General features: G+C 44.7%; 2 protein-coding genes across 2 annotated transcripts; one reads left to right on the top strand and one right to left on the bottom strand.

The window, feature by feature from the left end:
- The first annotated feature begins 93 nt into the window (after nucleotides 1–93).
- MAD2L1BP (MAD2L1 binding protein) lies at nucleotides 94–2,603 on the top strand. The gene is made up of 2 exons (XM_065834635.2): nucleotides 94–682; nucleotides 1,250–2,603. Exons 1-2 carry the CDS (start codon nucleotides 332–334, stop codon nucleotides 1,778–1,780), a joined length of 882 nt encoding a protein of 293 aa, XP_065690707.2. The 5' UTR covers nucleotides 94–331; the 3' UTR covers nucleotides 1,781–2,603.
- Nucleotides 2,604–3,590: 987 nt separating this feature from the next.
- LOC136099953 (epoxide hydrolase 1-like) lies at nucleotides 3,591–14,583 on the bottom strand. Its single transcript, XM_065834634.2, has 10 exons — nucleotides 14,455–14,583; nucleotides 13,190–13,213; nucleotides 12,063–12,276; nucleotides 11,121–11,301; nucleotides 10,107–10,337; nucleotides 9,597–9,726; nucleotides 8,189–8,403; nucleotides 5,371–5,479; nucleotides 4,920–5,045; nucleotides 3,591–3,972 (listed from the first exon to the last, which is right to left on the bottom strand). The coding sequence occupies exons 1-10, from the start codon at nucleotides 14,481–14,483 to the stop codon at nucleotides 3,771–3,773; spliced, it is 1,461 nt and encodes a 486-aa protein (XP_065690706.2). The 5' UTR covers nucleotides 14,484–14,583; the 3' UTR covers nucleotides 3,591–3,770.
- Between the last annotated feature and the right edge of the window lie 114 nt (nucleotides 14,584–14,697).

Genomic DNA, 14,697 nt, shown 5'->3' with positions numbered 1-14,697 from the left:
GGGCCCCAGCACGTAGCTGGGGGGAACCAGTTGACCTGTTTTCCGGAGCCCCCTGGGCAGCCCTACAAGGAGGCAGCCGCAGCTCAAGGCACCCGGACTTGCGGCGGCCGTTAACACCACCGAGCACCGGAGCAACGGCTCCTGCGCTTCCAGGCTACCAAGCCTGGGGCAGGAGCAGCGGCAGGGTGGTGTCAGCACGCTCCACACCCCAAGACCGGGCTGCCCGCAGCACCTCCTCGGGGCGGGGCGAACGGCAGGGCGAACACCCCGCTCCCCATCACCAAACACGGCGCCTGCGCCGCCGGAAGCTGCGCCACACGGGCCCACTCCCATGGTGCCCCGCGGCGGCCATTCAAATCCCAGCTGGTCACCTACCGTTGGCCAGAAAATGGCGGCTCTTGAAGTTACGGTGGTTCCCGCTCCCACCCGAGCGGTCTCTCCCGCGTCCCCGCTCCTCATAGTTGAGGCGCCGCCAACTCTCGATCGCGGCGGCGGGATGAGGCCTCGGCGGAGCGGGCTGGCGGCGGCCTGCCCCTCGGTGTCCGTGGTGTTCCCGGGCGCTGTCAACCGGGAGAGCTGCTGCCGCTTCGCCTGCGAGCTCCTCAAGCACGTTCTGCACCAGCGTCACCAGCTCCCGCTGCCCTACGAGCAGCTCGTCTACTTCTGCCGGCGGGCGGCGCAGGTGAGGGAGCCGGGAGGGAGCCGGGAGAGCCCTGGGTCCGGAGGCGGCCGCGCCGCTGGAGTTTTGCCAGTCAGCTCACTACTTTAGCTCAGTGATTCGTGTTTTAACCTGTTAACTGGGTCTGCAGTGAAGGGCTTGTAGCTGTAGCCTTAAGTGTTATCAGAACTTCACTTAAAAAAATAGCTTTAGTAGCTTTAGGTCAGGTGGTTGAGAGTCTCAGGAAGTTACTATTTATCTCTTGTTGACCTACTCTCTGCTCAAAGTGTGTCACTTTTGTTTGTTATGCAAACAACTCTAAGAAAAAATAAATGTTAGGTTGTTTTGGAGGGATAGCTGATGTTTAAAAGATGGGGCTTCTGATTCTTGTGGTAATTAATCAGTGCTGCAATTCATATTCAAACTGAATAGCTATAGAGAAACATTTTGTGTTCCTCTTGGATCTCCTTATTCTGTATGTGGATACCTTTATCTCTTAAAAGGATCATAAAACCCTCTGGGCATTCATTGAATTTCTGAACACTGTCCCAATAATTAAATGTCCTAATCTTTTTTCATTTTGTTTTACAGGGTGGTGATATGATTAAGAAGTCATCCTCTGTGGACCTGGCAAGCAAGAAGTGCCAGCAGATGCTGATGGATCTGGAGGGAGTGCTCCAGCACTTGGAAGTAATGTTTAGTTTGACGCTGGTTCCTCGGGTTCTAATTCTACTTGGAGGCAATGTCATGAGCCCCAAGGAGCTCTATGAGCTCAACTTGGAGGGTATTTATGAGGGCAGTGCTGAGGAGAGCCTGAAAACTGCATCCTGTGTTCGCAAGCTCTTTCACTCGCTCTTCGTTGCGGATGTCTTCAGCGAACTTAAGGCTCTCCCTGTCACAGACACTGTTGTGATGCTCCAAGGACACCGTGATTGTGGTGTTGATTGGTTCCGGCCCAAGCTCAACTATAAAGTGCCGACCCGAGGAAGGAAACTAACTGTTAACTTGTCCTGTGATGGAGGCATCAACCTAAGTGCCTCACCTCCTCAGCCTGCAACTTCTACTTGGGAGGACTATGTCTGGTTTCAAGCACCAGTCACACTCAAAGGCTTTCATGAATGACCTGTGCTCTGTAGAACTTCAATGGAATATTGAATAACCTTTGGTGCTGCTTTAAGTGATAATAACTTTATCAAATGTAACTGCATATTCTTTTCTATCTGGATGTCTTCAGGGCATCTGCTGCCTTCCCATAGCTCAACCATGTTCACCTCTCTTCACCTCCTCAGTTGTTGAAAGCAAATACCCTTTAAGGCACAGTTGCACACAGACACAGTGATTCTTTAGGGACCAGAGTTGTGGCACAGGAAATGAATTAGTGTGGTGGGAGTAAAGCTTTCCTGCCATATATTCACTGAACTGGCGAATACTGGATATGCTCTTCTCTCTCCTGAGTTTTAATGTGGCTGCTTCTTTGCTAATCATTACTAGTATTGGCTGCTTGTTTGGGACTCTAGATAATTTGTGATTATTAATAAGCTTGGCCTTCAGTATAAAGGACATAACCATTCTTACCTACCCTTTTCCTGTGAAAGGAGACCTTTCCCTTCAGTCTGATCAGGCTTGAGTACTGAAGTGTTTGCCTGTCTATTTGATAACATTAGACTTCCCCATAACTCAGTTTCAGTCACTTAGTAATCCAAACAGTGGGACCTCTCAGCAGCTGGGAGGCCTTGCACCCAGCACTGTCTTGTAGTGGTGATGAAAAGAGGTTGAGCAGTCCTGCAGAGACAGGCAAGCACTTCCTCCTATATTCCTTTTTCACTAACGTTTAGTCCAACAGCCCTGACAATCAGATATACAGTTAAAATGAAAAATAAGCAGTTTCTGCTCTAACCCTCTTCAGAGGAAGTTAGGACTTCTGCCCCGATATGCTAGCTTACTCTCACTTAAAACAACAACAAAGTTTCATTCTTGCTTACTTTTACCTCTTAGAAGTCTTAAGGTCTTAGACTCTAAATATTTCTGAAATGTGAAGAAGAGGTGAGGGGAGTGTGTTCAAGTTCAGCACTATCTCTACCTGTCAAATTCCTGTTCTCAGTAAGAATGTACTACTTGAAAGCAGAGCTTGAGCCCTTTCTTCTGGCCTGGTGTCTAATGCAGAATGGGAGAGGGAAGGAGGGAGAGACACCCTTAGAGCGCAGTGTGTGAGAAATAGATATCTGCTGTAGTTATCTTCAGTCAGCTGGGTATGTGTCTGTAATGCAAGGAGCTTAATGGCTCCAAATAGCTCTATCCCACTTGAAGAGAAACTTGAACCTACTAGTGGTGAGGTTGCTTGCAGTTTCTTGCTAGCAAAAATTGCATGATGGGGTGGTAAAAATCCTTTGAAAGATGGGTCAAAGGTTGAAGTAACCCTCTACACTTGGTGTGTATTTTAACTTTGATCTGTTGGAATGGAATGAGACTATAGAACTACGAGGAAATTGATATTTTTGAGCTTGAAGAACACTAGGAGTGCTGTCTCTGTCTTATTATCCGTTAACAACTGTTTACAATCTGTGGTAACTGCTAAAGGTAGCTCTAGGGGGGAAAAACTGCTAGAATGAAGAAAGCTGCCTTGTGTGCAGCTGCACACTTGAATATGTAATCACAGCTCCATTGAATGAAGTATAACTTGAACGTAGGAGTGTTTGTGCTCAGGAGATCAAATCCCTTTACACTTCCACCAAAGGTGCTTGTAATGCATATTTAAAGATGCTGGCAGCCAAGTATTTAAAGAAGCTTTTGAACAGAGGCCTTAGTTCTGAGGAACAGGGGGCCAATTCCTTTCTACTCTCTTCCCCAAATGAGTGCAATGTTACTGCATTAAACTGTTTACACATTCTGTTATACTTGAACTACGAATGCAGCAATGATATGGTGCCAGGAATGAAAGAAGACAAGATGCCTCTTTTTATTTTCTTTAGAGCTTAATTAACAAATTTGGTACTATAATCATTATCAAAATAAAATGTTGGCTTTTGTATGTGATTACACTGGGTTTATTTAATGCCTCAAAGTAAAGGTTCTGTTGGTGGCAGAACAACTTCTATGTATTTAAACTGCAGGTTCACAGCTGTTCCACCTTTCTGACAAAGTGCATGATGTCTTGTGCCAGAAGCTTTGGTTCCTGAAAGGCAGCAAAATGACCTCCCCGTGGCATGTAGGAGTAAGTGACTATGTTCTTGAAGACATCCTTTGCCCAGGTCCGTGGTGTATGTGTTAGCTCCTGAGGAAAAGCTGCAATCCCTGTAGGAACATGTACTCCAAGCCTAGAAGATACAAGTTAACTGCATTTTTGAAAGAAGTCTGGGGAAAGTCTACAAAAGCCTTCTGGGTTTGATAACTGTCAGAGTTGGAAAAGTTTCACCACAGCAACCTATTTTGTGGTCTGTACTCTGGTGAAGAGCTTCACTTGTATTTGGATCTCCTTCAATTTAAGAATGTTATACCCGAATATATGTAGATTAGAGACACTTTTGCCCACTGTTCAATCTTGAAGTGTCTCAGATTTTTAAGCTTACCTGGTTTTGTGATATGTGGCAAGATGCCACACCTTTTTGTGAAATTCAGAAATGAGCTAGCTCATGTTTACTTTAGAATTTACGGTGCCAGTGTAAGAAATGACTCTCTCAAGAGAAAAGGTAAGCTGATTCAGTCTACAAAGAAAGAGACTCGTATTTGTACAATCAATCACTTGGAGAATGCTCAGTAGCATTTTCCTGGTCAGCCTCTCCTATAGTGATCTTAAAGCCAGCAGCTGTTAGAAGGTGCTTTCAAGTACTGCTCTCCAAATTTCTTCCCCAAGTTTGTGCTTACATTTATAGTTCTTAGTTTATCCACCAGTAAGCCATATACTTCCTAATTCAGTTTAAGCTTCTCTCTTAGAGATGCTCATGATTTTCTGTTTTGTTTTTACCAAACTGAGCTGCAGATTACTTTATCACTAAACAAGTGTATATAGACCTGTATTTTGAACACAAACAAGACTGAACATACTTTGATAAGTCTTCTGCATTGTATTGGCCACAAGATACCTTGAGTGAATTATAGGTTCAAAACAAAAGCGACCCTTAACTATATTTATCAAAAGAAAATAAGAACTTGTTTTGTTTTTTTAACTAGTTAAATTTGCTGGTTTAGGTGATTTAAATGTTTATACAGACAAATGTTGTTCAATCTCATTTGAAAATCTGTCTCGCACCCACCACTTCATTACCTGGGATCAGCAGCTGGACCAGGGAATTTGGACATGTTCTCCTTGTAGAATCGCATTGAGGACACAATGGAGGATGTCACCCAATAAATCATCACATTGGTCAAAAGCTCATCAAGAGAGTATTTGCTGTTGAGAGAGAAAGAAGAAATTTCATTGGAAGTGGTTTCTCAATATACTGTATTGGCCTCATGTCCTGAAGAACCGTTGTTCCTTCTTTTCTCCACAGAGAAGCAGCAAATTAATCAGCACCCGTGTGCCCAGAGCAAAACTGCCAGTACTGAAGCAGTAGTTTGCAGACAGTTGCTGTAAGTTTGAACTACTACTTGTCATGTGTAATCTTTCATCCTTAAAATTCAGCCTTGACTGGCCAGTCATTTACTTGTCTCCTCATTAGTTATCATTACTCACTCTTTTAATGAGTCTTCTTGTGGAAGAGCATCTGTTTTCTTACCTTTCCAAGGCTCCATCATCTTTATCCAGAAATGAATCATCTGTCCAGGTAGAGAATTTCTCCAAAATATATGCAGCAAGACCCACGGGGGAGTCATTCAGCCCACAACCTAATTTGGGGGAAGAACAGGAGAGAGACTGCAGTTGCCTGAAATACTTGGGAGAAGTTAAACTGAACTTTCAGAGTTTTCAAATAGAGTTCTGTAGAGGGTCTGTATGTTTTCTACTAGATCTGGTAGTATTTTATTCTTGACAAATTGTACCCCAATGGAATTCCAGCTGTAACTGACAGCACTACAAACTCAGGCAATTCGTATACAAAAAAAACCTGGGAAAGTCCTGTTGGCTTTTTGGTAATGTGTGGCAGAGGGAGCAAATTCAGGTCTAAAGGGATTACACTCTGAAAATAAATTTCAGATAAACTATGGATAACGAGGACCCTGAGTGCTGTGCATCACTTTTAATCTAATTTAAGTAGTGGAGCGTTGTGTATCTGTTATCTCTTCCTACCTTTGGCGAACACTAACATTATAAACACAGCAGGTATGTGGCACATCACATTTGTGTTCTTACCAGTACAACAGGGATACGGATTACTTCAGTAGGGATAGAGGTTTGCCTTGGGAAACCTAGGCTGTAGTTTTACAGTACAGTCAGTGTTGCCTGCTTTCCAGTGTATTTTAGTGTGACTTGAGTGCTGAGTGACTTTGTAGAAGATGATCGCAACACAGTCTCAATTTAATAGTGGATGTAGCTAACGCAAAGTAGGTTTGTGCACTGGCACAATAATTTCCCTGCACTGGCAAGCCTGGAGTGATTCGCTGCAGATCGAAGTCATGTAAATGCTTTGACCAGCAATGGCAGGACAGACTAAGATGTGCCAGATGGCACATGACTTGTCTGGAGATGAGTGTTTTCTGGGCTGAAAGCTGCCTCTGAACCACTGTATTCAATGTCCACAGATTAGATGCTCAGAAATACCAGTCTTGTTTGTAGCTTATTAGTCATTCAACCTGTACCACATCTTAGGTGCAACAACCTGTGGTGAGTAAAAATACTTTAGCTTTGCTTTAAGCCTGCCTAATGAGAACTTAAACTGATAATGTAGGTATTTCTTGAGTAGGGAAAACATTTTTTCCCCATTCATTTTCTACATGTCACAATTTTTGTGCGCTATACAATTCCTGCTCTTATTTTTCCAGGTTAAAGGGTCTTAGGCTATGTATAGTGCTTGTATGGAAGCTGCATGGTCACTTCAGTCTTCCTTTTCTCCCCTTCCTGTATTCTTCTGATTCTAAAATATATTTATGAAACAGGGTGAATGGGAGTGCAACAGATTCTGAATATAATGTATTTAGTGTTCTGTCTTGGTCTCTTTTTGCTTTTTTTAAGAGTTTCTAAGATTGTCTTAAACTCTGAGCTGGCTGACATTTCAAATTGCTATCCATGACTCATGGATTCTCTCATACGGCAGCAGCCAAACTACAGCCCATTGTTATTTTATTCCTCTACAAAAATTGCTTTGGACTTGGTTGACATCAGTTTTTATTGGTCCATTTAATCAAACAGTCACTTAAATGTTTTTGCAACTCTCTGCACTTATCTCTAGGTTAAACCAAACCCTGGAAAGCTGCCAAATTTTCACTTAAACATTAACTTTCATCTGTTGAGAAATTTGAACCATGTTGAAATGTACAGGTGTGAGCACAGATTTTTGTCATACTGTCCCTCCCCTGGAACCTGCTTACTTATTTCTGTGCTTGGATTCTCATGTTGACTAGTTATTAATCCATGAACTTAATTTCTTTTTTCTTGAAGCAGTTCAATTTCTTTAAGAACACTGGGGGAAGAACCTCAACAAAACTTTTTTTGAAATATGTTCCATTACTGGATCCACAGCTCTTTGATTCTGCCTGAGCTCTGACTTTTGAAGAATGATTTCCCTGCGATCTTACCACCTGTAAATCAATTCTCCTCTTTAAAACAGTTCTTCTGGTTTTCTGATCAAAGACTAAACATACTGGTCTTTGTCTTTCTGGGGCTACCTTCACTGTTTGGCTCTTAGAAAACCAAACAAAACAATAACAAAAGTCCCAGCCTGGTATTTCGTTTGTCTCCTTTTATTTCTTTGGTATTGTGGTCAGTTCAAGCAACAGACTAGGCATCAGTTGACATTTCAGTTTGAGTTTCTTCTTTTTCACTGAATTGCCAGGATGAGGTACTATTCATTCTATGGTCTCCACATCTGACACCAGACAGAGACAACTCCACTGTCTTTCCTGATGACGGATTATTTCAATAAAGGATCACTCCATAATCCTCACTAGTGGGGACTGATGCAAATAATTAATTTTTCTGAGATGGCCATGTCTTTCTTCAGACTCCTTATCTACTGGCTTCACTAACTGTATCTGCCTTCTGGCTTTTCAGGTGTTAAAGCTTTGTCTACCTGTTTCACATTGCACTTGCTTATTATATTTTTCTTGTTTTCACTCATATTTATGTCTAGAAGATTCAATTTCAAGACCCTGTGCTTCACTTTAAAAGGCGTTTTGCAAAGAGGTTCTTTCCCCAAGAGCATGATAAAAGTGGCATGCTGTTTGAAAAGACCTTGAAAAGTGATATTTGTAGTCTCCATAATTTTTAACCTGTTCCTTTTAACTACCTTTTTCCCTGTTCTTTGTCCCCATGTTTTGCAGTCAGTCACCAGTACTCATTGGTTTTCAAACACGGTTGGCCTTTGTGCAATTATAAGTTTTTATATACCATAAGAAGTTAGTATACAATGTTCATAAAGCAATATAGAGAAGGTTCATTACCTGCAGTGTCTGGTTTGGTGGCTTGGATGTGTAAGTATCCAGACTCTCGCAGAATATTATATATGTTCTTCTGGGCGAAAGGGTACACACGTCGAACATCTTCCCTAGTGAGGCCTACGAGCCATGGTACATAAGCCCCAAGCATCACAGAAATCATCCTTCCCAAACCTCGTATGGCGATGAAGACCATATTCAGGTGAAGCCCTTTCACGGATCTAAAATTAAGTTAATGAACAGAAGGTTTAATCAAGCAATTTTCTGTCCCCAAATTTCCTAGAAAATCATAGAATAGTTTGGGTTGGAAGGGACCTTCAAAGATCATCCAGTCCACGCCCCCTGCCATGAGCAGGGACATCTTCAACTAGATCAGGTTGGTCAGAGCCCCATCCAGCCTGGCCTTGAATGTCTCCAGGGATGGGGCATCTACCACCTCTCTGGGCAACCTCCTGTTCTGGTATTTTACCACCCTCATTATAATAAATTTTCTTCCTCATCTGTAGCGTGAATTTTCCCTCTTTAAGTCTGACTGGAGCTATGATAGAAGCATTTCACTGAGCCAAATACATATAGGCCCTAGGTTCATCATGATTAAAAAAAAATTATGGGAGTTTGAAATGGTACAACTGGTGCCATCTCCATCCAGCTGTACCACTGGCAGACTGTTAGCTTTAGGTACGCAGTTTCTGCACGTGGCATATCCATCCTGGTAGCTCCGGCTGTTGATTTTGTGTTGTTCTGTTCTGCAGAGAACAGGCTGCATTGGTTATTTTCTGAAAGGCTTGAGTGTACCACATGTGGCCACAGTGCTCTGGGTGCCATGAAGCACAACTGCAACTGGGAACAGTTAGCTGCTCAGCCTGCAATCTAACTGCTTTCAGAGCTTTCCACTTTATCTGTTCTCCAACCTAAGCATGGTTGCAATGCCCACTTTTCATTAAATGCTAAACAATGATCTGTGATGCCATCTTCTAAGGAAGGTATTGTGTTTCTTTTCTGATCAGTCTCAACTCTGTATTTTAGGTAGGAAAGCCCTATGCTCTGTTATACTATTTACCTGCTGAAGGGCTGAGCTCTTTTTTCTCCCTGCCAATTTAAAATTTTTCTCCTTCCTGATTTAGAATGATGATCTGTCTCCTTGAGGTCTCAAATGAAATTGCAGCAGAATTAACTTCCACAGCTAATGAAAGAGAAGCCACACAGCACTGAAATTTAGGACACGTGAGAACTGTGCTAATATCAATGCAAAGCATATGAATACAACTGAATGCACAGGAGTGGGGATGTCCCTGGAGGAAGCAAAGCAGAAGGAGATGAGAGGCAGGGCAAACAGAAGGCAGGACCGAGACCATGCAACTAGAAGACTAGAACTAGAGGCAGCTTTTCTGCACTGATTCCCTTTGCTACTCACTGTGGCAGCATCTGGGCCATGTTTATGGTAATAGGAGATCCCCAGTCTCCTCCTTGTAGGTAGTATTCCTTGAAGCCCAATCTGTTCATCAGTTTATGAAATATCCGAGCAGCTGCTACAGTGGTAAAGCCTGTAGGTAAAGATAAATACAGAGGAACTGTTTGTCCTAGTGTTCATCCCCTGACCAAGGATCATGGCCTGGCAGAGGCACGTGAGTATGCTGCTGTGTTAAGGCACAGTGTGCTATGCTGCTCTGCCTAACTCCTTGGTAATAAAGTGAACACAAGATGGTGGAAATCCAGTGAAAAGTGGAGAAAGTGGAAAGCAGAACTGGCTTCCAGTTACCATTGCCTTCCAAATCTCCACAGCCAGCCCCAGAGCCTCAGCCACGTGGGTGTTAGTGCAGAGCCAAGCATCTGCATTCACAAACTGCACTGCCCAGGGGACCTGGGGTGGCTGAGGTGTTTCTCCAAAAACCTTGTGGTTCCAACAGAGTTTTTTCATCTTTACCTTTCTGGTGTGGTGCCTCCGAGAAGCCATAGCCTGGAATGGATGGGCAGATGACCTCAAATACCACGTCACCCTCTGCCAGGCCATGCTTGGCTGGCTCTGTGAGCAGAGGGATGATCTTGTAGAACTCATAGAAGGAGCCAGGCCAGCCATGGACCATCAGCAGAGGTTGAACAGCTCGACCGTGAGGGACGTAGGAGGGCTTCACGTGGATAAAATGGATATTGATCCCTGCCACACATCCAAGACAGATAAATTAAAGCTCTGGTTTCATCACAGTTTCTGCTCTGGACTCTGAAGGAGGGTGGCAAAACTGTAATTAGCATTCATAGCAGAAGTTACACAATCAGCCCATGGCAAGAAGATGTCTAGCTAAAAGGGGAAGCCCGGCATTGTATCTATGTCTCCTCTTGTTCATACAGACAGAGATATTGATCCCAGCCCCAGATACTGGGGTCACAGGACACTGAGCATCCATATCCTGAGAAACCAGTCTCACAGCATGTGAGTAGAGCTGTGCTTAAATGAATGGCATAATGCAGGTAAGACACATGCAAAAACATGACAAAATTACAAAGTACACGGGTGATAAAAAGACAAACATGAAAAAGTAAGTGCAAGATAGAAGTTTAACCTGCAGATCACTTATCTAAAGTCTGGCTAACCTCACCTGGATAAAGTGGGTGGAGGTGGTGGAAATTCTAGCCTCAGAGTCAGGGAAAGTTTTGCTATTTTCAAAGGTGGCTTCAAGACAATAGCAGAAGAAATCCTCATAATTAGTTAGCACAGGTTCAGAGCCAGCCCATCTTGAAGAAGACCTAATCTCATTGCCACTGTGTAATGGTCTTAATCTATAGAAGGTTGTTAATAATATAGCCTCCACTAGTGATATTTCACTCGTATCACTAAGCTGTTATGCATACTGTTGTCTTAAATATACTGAACTCTTAAATCCCCTGCTTCTCCCTGTGCGTTTCAGATCAAGACCTGCTCAAGATACAAAGACCCCCTCACCTTCAATGGTGGTTAGGAAATGGGGGTATTTGTTCAGGATTTCCACTTGCTTGTGCCAGTCAAACTGGTTCCTCCAGTAGGCCACCACCTTCTGCAGGTAGTTAGAGTTGAAGCCATAGTGGAAGGCAGCCCCTTCCAGTGGTGGAGCGTAGCGGGCCTGGTCCAGGCGATGGTGCAGGTCCTGTGGAGGAGAGCCCTTCTTGTGAGGCTGGCCAGCTGCCAGGGCAGGCATGGACGGGCCCTCCTGGCTCTGCCAGCTTTTGTGCCACTATCTGGGACACCAGGAGCCCTCCTGAAGCAGTGGTGTGCTCTGCATGACCCCCTAAATTCTTTATAAGGGCAATATATTTTTCTATAGGTTACCAATTCCTCTAGAGCACCCAGGAGTATTGGATCCTACTCCTGCCTGCTGCCAACTCACCTTAGGGTTTTTGGTGCTAGGAACTTGCCAGCACCACTAGCTGGGAGAAGAGTATGAAGCTCAACTTGAGCTGCTCACTGCTAGTTAGCCAGATAATTAGGGACAGGCATGCAATTCCGTCAAGATCCTATCCCCCTTCACCCTTCCAACCCTTCCCCCTGTGGAAGTCACTGAGTCATGCCCCACTGGTGCCACTGCTGTCCTGACACCCTTCCACCACTCTCCACCATTCATACCCACTGTCAAAGTCTGCTGCTCAAAGCGTGACATTTCTGCAGGAGCAGCCCCAGGTTGCATGGAGGGTCTGTGGTCTCAGAAAGCCTTTACGGGGCATTATCATGAATCTGAGCTCAAATCCTGTTCATAAAGGGCGGTAAGCCAGAGCATCATCTATCAGTGCTAGGTAGCTGCACTGGTGTATATAAGTGCTCCCAGGGCATCACCTTGAAGCAGTAAGGTGGGTGATGGACTAGCTCCATCTCACAGCTTTCTGCCCCTCCCAACATCCCAGCCACCAGTACCTCAATTTCTTTGTCAGATGTTTCAATCTTGAAGGGACGGATACTTTCATCTTCTTTCCCTTTCAGGGGTCTTTCACCTGAGCCCCACCATCCATCCCCCATTTCAAGAGTCTTGGTCTTGTGTCTAGACCTCAGCCAGCAAACCAGCATCCCTCCGACCCCCAGGGCAGCCACAGGGACCAGGACTGCATTCTTCTGAAAAAATTCAAAAGACCTAGGGAGGCATAAAATTCTTTGTGTTCAACAACAGAAGGGCTGAGGCATGTATTCACATCAGTTGGGCCTGAGCAGTAACAAATGCCTACAAATCCCATAGAGTCAGCAGGGTATGGGGTTTTCTGTTATTTTTGGAGGTCACAGACAAGATCTGGGGTAGGGTTACATCTAACGGTGCTTCCTAGAGACCTCAAGTCCTTGATGATAAGGACTTGCTGATCACAAGGATTCTTTGTCACTCTATTTGTGAAGCAGGGTGACCTGGGGTACAAGGGTCAATAAGATATGGGCCGGTCTATTTTAAGGCAGGTACTGGAGGGAATGCAATAGTAGTAGCTGAACTCCTCTGAACTCCTCCAGGAATAAAAATTGCACAGACAGAATGGGTTGAGGAGCAGGAGCAGAGACAAGGGTCTTCAGCTGCTGGGGAGAGCTGGATGTGCTGGGCATGCCTTTCTTGGCAGTGCTTTATATATAGCTCCTCTATAGATTCAGTCATCTTTTAGGGCAACATTGTTCCTCCACTGTAGCTTTCCATGGGTGTCTCACCTTTGTCTGTTGAGTGCCCCTATTTCTGTTCTAGACAGCAAAGTTTCAGACTTCCTTGAGGCATGGGAGCTAAGACACCCGAGCTGGTTTTAACAGACATGCAGCATGTTTCAAAACCATTCAAATGCTTGAGCAATCAGTCCAAAATACCTTCCCATCCCTCTGATCTGTGCCTCAAGCTCTCCAGCTGCTCTTGGGGATTAGTAGAGATGTCTGGGGCTATTTCAGGTGGGCTGCAAGGGGTCCATGAATGAAGATTTGGTTGTTGTTGTCATACAGCATAGGGAAGAGATTATGCTGTGCCCCAACCAAAGTGCTAATAAAAAGTGGATAATTCAGCCCAGAAGAGCTGTTTTACTCACCTGATCCTGGACAACAGGCTCTCCCTAGAAAAGGGAAAACAAAAAAAAAGAAGATCCTTAGAGTCTGATAGTGTTGTCTAGGCGACGATGCAAAGAATGTCACCTGCCAGCAGCCATGGACCACAAGCTGTTGAGGCACCCAACATCTGCTATTATTTTTCCTACTTTTTGGATGCGACAGAAAGAGAGGGGCTTAGAACAAGTGCCTCTGCACAAAGAGACAGTGTTTCTGAGCTGTGTTTTAGCTAGATAATTTGTTGCCATAATATTCCCTCCTTCCGTACAATTTAGATAAAAGGCACTAAACAACTGGGTAGGTGTCCTTGTAGTGTTTCATACTACAACCAGCTGTGTTGCTTCAGCCAAGAGAATAGTTTATTGTGACTTCTGTGCAGCGATAGGTGCGCAGCCTTGGCAGGGGACTTCGAAGCTCAAGGGTTATTCTGCTGCCAGCCACATGGTTGACACTTGTTGTGCAGTTGTGCTGGCCAGAAGAGAGGCCGATGGAACCTTTCCTTGTGCGGAGTTCAATGATCTGCTGTACCTTTGCTCCCCCTAACTACTCCTGACTGGATACCGAAGTTTCTAGATCCCATCTGGCTGCAAGATAAATGAAACATCCCCCTTGGTTATTTTTTAGCCTGATACATTCTCTTGCAAGAAAAGCACAGTCTCAAGTCTAGCAAAAAAAAAAAAAAAAAAAAAAAGGACACGAAACTCCATGAAAAATGACATCTGCTGGCTGTCTCTTTTTACCTAGTATGGTTTCCATTGCTGCCTGTGGTGCAGAACCCAGTGCCTCTATTGGAGACCCCAGCAGTCACCAAGGAAATTTGGTAAGATCTCTGAAACAGCCTATGTGTGATTTTTAAGGAGGTATCTCCTTAAAGCCCTCCCAGACAAGGAAGAACAGGGCTTCTAAGAGCAGTGTCAGGCTCCAGGTCTCTGGTGACTGAGCAGCTTATGCAACAGGAAATAAGATCCCCCTGCACTTATATCCTGGAGTTTAGTGACCAGTTATCATGGCAGTAACATAAACTCTGCACGGCTAACAAAGCAAGCATGTCCCAGAAGCAGCTCTCTGAGCAACACAAAACAAGGCTAACAAGGCTCAGCCTAATAAAACCTCCTCCCCACTCATGCTCAGGAGAACTCAGCCACATGCAGCCACCCTCCAACGGCTTGTTGACCCCAGAGGGGCTTTCTCCCACCCCAGCCCCAGGGAGCTCTTTTCAGAGTCCCTCTTCCCCACGCTGAGATCTCACCAGGCATTTGGAAGGAACTCCTGCCACATGCCTGCTCCTCCTTGAATGGCCGCTGCTCTGAGCAAAGCAACCCAGGTGTCTCCTCCTCTGGCTTTCTCTTTGGCAGTGACGCTCTCCTGGTGACAATGCAAGCTACATCGTCCAATTAGTGCCACCTATTGCCTAAGTTTGCACTTGCAAACTAAGTTAAAGGCCAATGCAAAGTCCTGCATGGGGCGGGAATAGCCCTGTGTGCCAGCACAG

This window comes from Patagioenas fasciata, chromosome 3 (assembly GCF_037038585.1).
Source record: "Patagioenas fasciata isolate bPatFas1 chromosome 3, bPatFas1.hap1, whole genome shotgun sequence".
Classification (NCBI taxonomy): Eukaryota; Metazoa; Chordata; class Aves; order Columbiformes; family Columbidae; genus Patagioenas; species Patagioenas fasciata.
Note: the sequence above shows the minus strand (reverse complement) of the source record. Positions and strands in the feature narration are given on the sequence as shown.

Excerpts from the sequence above, each read along its gene's own strand:
- MAD2L1BP (XM_065834635.2), top strand. The coding sequence starts at position 332 with ATGGTGCCCCGCGGCGGCCATTCAAATCCCAGCTGGTCACCTACCGTT. Across the intron at positions 683-1,249 it reads TCTGCCGGCGGGCGGCGCAG|GGTGGTGATATGATTAAGAA; the intron begins GTGAGGGAGCCG and ends TTTGTTTTACAG.
- LOC136099953 (XM_065834634.2), bottom strand. The coding sequence starts at position 14,483 with ATGTGGCAGGAGTTCCTTCCAAATGCCTG. Across the intron at positions 11,302-12,062 it reads CATCTGACAAAGAAATTGAG|GACCTGCACCATCGCCTGGA; the intron begins GTACTGGTGGCT and ends TCTCCTCCACAG. Across the intron at positions 3,973-4,919 it reads GGTCCAGCTGCTGATCCCAG|GCTTGGAGTACATGTTCCTA; the intron begins GTAATGAAGTGG and ends TGTATCTTCTAG.